The following is a 6,290-nucleotide window of genomic DNA, read 5'->3' on the forward strand; positions in this document are numbered from 1 at the left end:
CACCTCTGGTACTTTGACCCCTAAAGGTATAAAATCAGTGTTAGCAACCATTTCTTTCCAGGCAGGTATTTGGCCTGAAAAAAACTCATTTCCAACTTTGCTGTGGCTTTTTTTTTGTTTGTTTTTAGGTATGAAACGAAGCAACTAAGCTAAGGTAACATGGTGAACTAGTACAGTATACGTGGATTGATACAATAAAAAATAATCACAAAATATTCTACTATAATAAAGCATTTTTGGGGTCATTACTGCACGAAAGCTCTCCCCACACAGCCTATTAAAAGTCAGTCATTTTCTGGGCTGTGGTTCTGTATGAAAAGCATGACGGAAAAGCAACACGGAATGGGAATGGTTGAAATTTATAGGCAAATTTGCCGCTTTTAGAGGGCAAGAGGGCGGCTGTGGAAAAGGTAATATTTACTAAGCTGCATCAGGAGTTTGCTGGGGTTCTGTGTGAAAGGCACAGGTGGATAAATGTTCAGTGTGAAAACGGCCTTTTGGATCAGGCTAAGGCATCATCGTGAACAACCGGTTCCTGTTTGGAACCCATGTAGGTGCATCGCAAAGCATCGTGCCAACCCTGGAGATTCCCCAAGTTCAAAATTCCGATTTGGCACTCAGAGAACTCTCATGGGTTCCTTTCAAATCCCCGCTGGTGGCCCCCGATGTTGCTCCCTTGTCTTTGCAAAACAGTCGCATCAGAGTCCCTCGAAATTTCTCGGCCCCGAACAGGTAGATGAGCGGGTCCATGGCGCCGTTGAGGCAGGTGAAGAGGGAAGTGAGGCGGTTGGCCAGACTGAGGCCTCGGCGGGTCTGACAGGACACGTCCGGGTGGCTGTAGCCCAGGATGAAGGTGGCCCGGCTCACGTGATAGGGCAGGAAGCACACCACGTAAATGAGCATGACCAGGCCGATGGTGCGTAGCGCCCTCAGCTTGAGCGTGGGTTCTAACCTGGAGCCCTGGTGAAGACTGCGGATGATGAGCAGGTAGCAAGACAGCGTGGCCAGGAAGGGCGGTGTGAAAGCCACGGCCAGCGAGATGAGCGCGTTACGAGACGCTTTCTCTCGGTAAAGCTGCAAACACACCGTGGTGCCGTCCACCTCCGCCGTCTGGTGCGTCACCAGCAGGGGCGCCATGGAGATGGTGACAAGCGCCCAAAGGCTAAAGCTGATGATGTGCGCGTAGCGAGTGCGGCGAAACTTCAGCGACCTCACGGCATGGACCACCGCCAGGTAGCGGTCCCCCGCCACGCAGGCCAGGAAGTACAAGCTGGCGTACATGTTGACATAAAACAAGAAGCCCGCCAGTCGGCAGGGCACCTCGCCGAAGGGCCAGTGGCCCCCGGTGAGGTGGTAGGTGGCCCTCAGGGGCAGGATAACGACGTATGACAGGTCGGCCACCGCCAGGTGAGTCAGGAAGATATTGGCGGGAGAAGAAGTGCCGCGCTGGCGGGAGAAAATCCAGAGAGCCAGACTGTTGCCGTTGAGCGCCAGGAAGAAGATGAGGATGTAGAAGATTCCAAACAGGACGTTCTCTGTCGTCGACTCTGTTGCCGCACAGCTTTGTGATGACTGATTGGTCAACAGGGCTGACAGCTCCGTGGTTGCCGACTCCATCTTTGTTTCTGAGGGAATAGAAAGTCTAATGAACGGCGTATTTTAGCTAGCCATAGTTAGCATTCAGGCAGCAATGTGGCTGACGACAGGAGACCCCAAACAGCAGGGTGTGTGTCACTATGTAACAATAGGCTCCAGTGTCGCTGACTCACTTGCTCATCAGTTTCAGACCTCCTGCACACACGCTATGTAAACAACATTCAAACTTTTTTGGTTTGCCAGCTAACCGAACCTAAGAATCGTATGAATCCCTGCACCTGACTAAAAAAAAGCCATCCATGAGAACCGACAGTTTTGCCACAAGTCCCAAAGACAGGTTTTCTTTGTGTGTAGGCTACGTAATTAGCACGACATCATAGCAACGTGACAGGAAGACATGATGCTAACGTTAACAAGTCACCAAAATGGCTTTGAACCCTTTCACTTCTCTATTTATTTACATTTTGTTCAAAATGGTGTCTAATTGGCCCATTGCACATTCTACAAATAGAATTTACCGACACAAATAAAACCAAAACCCCCAAAACAAATGAAGTCAAAATATTGAAGAAAATTCAGAATTTTATGAGAATAATGTAATATGATGAAAAATAACATTTAAGTAGCATACAGGGAGTGTGTCAAGTTTGAAATCTTTGAAATGTGTTTTTAAGTCATAATAATAAGAAAAAAATATAATAAATAAATTTGGAAAATGTGGTTGTTAAAGTTATGTCACAAGAATAAAGTCAAAATATTATGAGAATAAAATAATAATTACAAGAACAAATGTAAAAAAACAGCAGAAATTGGGGAAAAACAACTGTAATTTTACAAGAATAAAGTCAAAATGTCAAGTCAAGTCAATATTAAATACAAAGAGAATTTAACAAGTAAAAAAAAAAAATGGGAAAAACAGTAATTTCACAGGAATAACGTCCAAATAATGGGAGCACTTCCTGAAATCTAAAATATACATATATAACATCTTAGCATCGTTTCATTTTTCATCATGTGGCCCTCACTGGAAAAAGTTAGGACACCCTGAGGTACGCCCTACTTTCTACAAACCAAAGTCTTCAAAAATCCCAGTCTGTAACTTTTAAAGATGCAGATTTAATTAACATCAACATCACGTCATGTGACCTTTATCCCTGGTGGATATTCCCCAATTGTGTCTTATCTTGTCCAGATCTGGACAAGAAAGTGAATTGTTTCCAAAGAGACTTGAGATAAGTGGAGTAAAGTTTGAAGAAAGCACGTCCTAAAATGGTTCCTACATTCCACATATGTTATCTCGGAGACACACCTCACGTTTAATCACGCCTGGGTGTCCCCTGGGCGTCTCTGACAGGCTGAAGCACCCACGCCTTTTGTTTTATTGTCTTATTTCATTCCTTTTCATCCTTAGACAGCCGTACATCACCGGGGCGGGAACAACAAAGTCTAAAAATAATAAGGAGCGGTTGCTGGCTGGCTTCATCTTAAGTCTGTTGGCAGCTCCAACACGCCGAAGGGAGTGGGGAGACAAGGCCGAGTAGAAAATATGTCATGAAAATGGAAGATGCAGTCGTGCTAATGTTGAACAAAAAGGATTACGTCTCGATCGCAGTCTCAGTCGCAGCTGCGTACACTTGCATAAGGAGCCAGTCGGATGGAGCAGCTGTCATTGTGTGTGTGTGTGTGTGTGTGTGTGTGTACACGTTTGTGTGACTTACAATGGGGACGCATCAAGCTGCCAGCATTCAGCAGCACAAACACTGAAAGAACTTATTAGAAGCAGCTGAAAATTAGCATGACATCAGTACGCATCATGGCCACGGGTTGTGTAGTGGTTCACGTAGCTGACTTTGTGGGAATCACACCTTCACAATCAAGGTTTTGCACTACCTGGACTGTGTAAAACAAGTAGTCAGATAAATGTCATGAAATGTAGACAGCGCCCTTTTTAAAGTTTAGTTACAGTACAAGACTTTGTAATACAAATATATTCATGTCTCCCTTGCTGCCCACATGGCTTTGTGTTCCAGTTTAGACCCGCCCATCGTCCAGGACCAGTCCACATGCCAGCAGGTGGGAACCCCTCCATCCATCAGTCTAACTAGCATAACTCGCTAGGGTATGATGCTATCACCATGGGAGTGTCTACATAGCATGCTTAAAATTAGTTTTTAATACAAAAAATAATTTATGGTAAATTTTTTTTGTTGCCCATATATTTAATTTCAGCCTATGCACTTTTTTAAATGGAAATTATTTGAATAAAATAAATGTAAGATTTTTTTTATACATAAATAAAATTTCTAAATATTTTACAGTCAACCCCCCCCCAGATATTTAGCTTATTTTTAAAAACCAATGAAACAATTTTTTTGAAGTTCTAAATTTGACCATAAGAAAATACAGTTTAATCTTATTTTTAAATGAAATACAATAACATATTTCTTGTCATTTTTATTTTTAAAAATGTTATCATGCATTCATTTTATTATGATTAAAAATAAAAATGATTTTTTTAAAATAAATATTTTGGGGGGGGAAATTACCATAAAAATCTTATTCAAATTTGTTTTTAATTGAAGTCATTTATGGTAACATGTATACTTACAAATAAATAAGAAATGTATAAAAGATGATCATATATTTTATCATAAAGATATAGTTGAATTGTATTACATTAAAAACAAAATGCATAGTCTTGATGGAGAAAGGAAAGGAAAAAAAAAGCACGTTTCAGGATGCAATATCAATATGTGATGCTGCTGTATGGACACTGTACATAAGAGACAAACTATGCCATACAATATATGGATGCATATCAACATTTTGTACTACTCCTATTCATTGTCATGGCAGAAGCTGGAGCCTACCCCAGTTGACTGGACTGGTTGCCCCATCAGTCACAGGGTGATTTAGGAGGGTTTATTTTGCCTCTTGAAAGCCAGCAATGTGAACCACTACAATATAGCCGAGCAGGGTTAGAAATACATGCGGTTTGTCCCGAGTGACTTTTGAGGGGGAGAAAACGGTTGAAAAGACTCACCAGAGATTGCTGAAGGGAAAAAAAAGTTGGTTGGTGCAGCGGAGCAGAGCAGCACTTGGAGCCTGGAAGACAAGACGGGGGCCCCTGCTAGACAAAGAGCGCGGTCCTCTCACCTCTCCTCTCTCTTTCTCCCTCAAGATGTTCTCTCCAATGAGACTGAAGCTCTTTTTGTGTCTCAACAAATTTGATAACACGGAGGGAGTCCCGACGGGAGACTTTGGCTTGAACCTTGACCCCACCCTTTCTTCCTCGCCCCCCTCTCTTCAGTGAGCCACTTGTGCGCTCCACAATAGCCCGAGTCAGGGGAAGCGGCTCATGTTAGCGGCGAGGAGAAGAATGGCATGCCTTAGCAAGGGGAGCGCTGCTCTGCTATGACTCCATGGAAACAAGGCCCGGCCCCCCCCCACTCCCCTCCCCGCTGATAGATAGTCTTGTTAATTGACACGTTTATGACTGAAGCCTCAGTGATGATCTCTTCTGCATGGTCCACAGAGGGCCCCTTGCAAGACCAAAACAAGAACGTTGCTGCTGGTGGGAGACGGAGGGGAGGGGGATTTTGGAAGAAACAGAGGTCCTTGTTGGCCCCCCGCCTCCTGGGGGCATTCTCAATTGGAATGCCCAAAATAATCAGTCACATAGCCGTGGGACAGATGTGGAGAGATTGGGGGTGGGGGGGTGGGGTTATAATATTTCTTTTATAGTCCAAGATCACAGATGTCCATGGAGACACATCAGGCCTTTCTCTGTCTCCCCCCCCCCCCCCCCCCCTCATATGCAAATGTCTTCTATTGGTGGATATCAATGAGGACACTACACACAACTTCTAATTGGGACAAACCTCCTTACACACACACACACACACACACACACACTTTGTGGGTCTCAGACACTCTGTCTGCCGTGTGCACCCCCCCCCCTCGCTCCACCCCCCCAACCACCAAACCCTTGCGTCCATACAAAAATGGTAGTCCTTTGAGACGTTTTGAAGGACTTTTGACAGTCACTGCCTGCTTTATGATTCCTTTGTGTTGACGTCAAAGAAACGACGACAACATTTTACTGAACGAGCCCAGTGGTTGGCACGCTAGGACAGGAAGCTTTTACAGTAGGCTCAAGTCTGTCAGCCGAGGCCTTCCAGGACAGACTTGGTACCTGATGAATTCCCGAATGTTATCTTCACCGTCTCAAGTCCCAAGATTTGCAAGCTCTTCAATCCTCATGTTAGTTTCCACTGAGCAGTCGAGGAAATAACACCATGCTTCCGCAGGGTCATCAACTAAACACAGAGTTATTAGTGTTATTAGTTATTAGTGTTATTAGTTATTAGTATTATCTGAGTTATTAGAACAACCGTTTCGTGCTTCACGTAAAAGCCAAATTATAAAAGTCAATACCTGCTTCATAAGATGCTGTTTGTCAGTGAATACATTTCTTTTTTATGCTAATATGCATATACAGTGGTAAGAAAAAGTTTGGGCACCCCGGGTAATTTTCCTTTCTAAATGACTGGTTGTTGGCATCATCCATTCCAGGTAAATATATCATATATCAGACCAACACAAGGATAGATGAGAAATGAAATGAAGTTTATAGGATTTACAGAAATTGGGCAATCCTTATTTAAACACAAGTAGGCAGGTGCATATATTTG

General features: G+C 43.7%; 1 protein-coding gene across 1 annotated transcript; it reads right to left on the minus strand.

The window, feature by feature from the left end:
- Window positions 1-24: 24 nt before the first annotated feature.
- Window positions 25-4,979, minus strand: gpr17 (G protein-coupled receptor 17). Its single transcript, XM_058073550.1, has 2 exons — window positions 4,640-4,979; window positions 25-1,625 (listed from the first exon to the last, which is right to left on the minus strand). The coding sequence occupies exon 2, from the start codon at window positions 1,615-1,617 to the stop codon at window positions 598-600; it is 1,020 nt and encodes a 339-aa protein (XP_057929533.1). The 5' UTR covers window positions 1,618-1,625; window positions 4,640-4,979; the 3' UTR covers window positions 25-597.
- Between the last annotated feature and the right edge of the window lie 1,311 nt (window positions 4,980-6,290).

Source organism: Doryrhamphus excisus, chromosome 5 (assembly GCF_030265055.1).
Source record: "Doryrhamphus excisus isolate RoL2022-K1 chromosome 5, RoL_Dexc_1.0, whole genome shotgun sequence".
Taxonomy (NCBI): Eukaryota; Metazoa; Chordata; class Actinopteri; order Syngnathiformes; family Syngnathidae; genus Doryrhamphus; species Doryrhamphus excisus.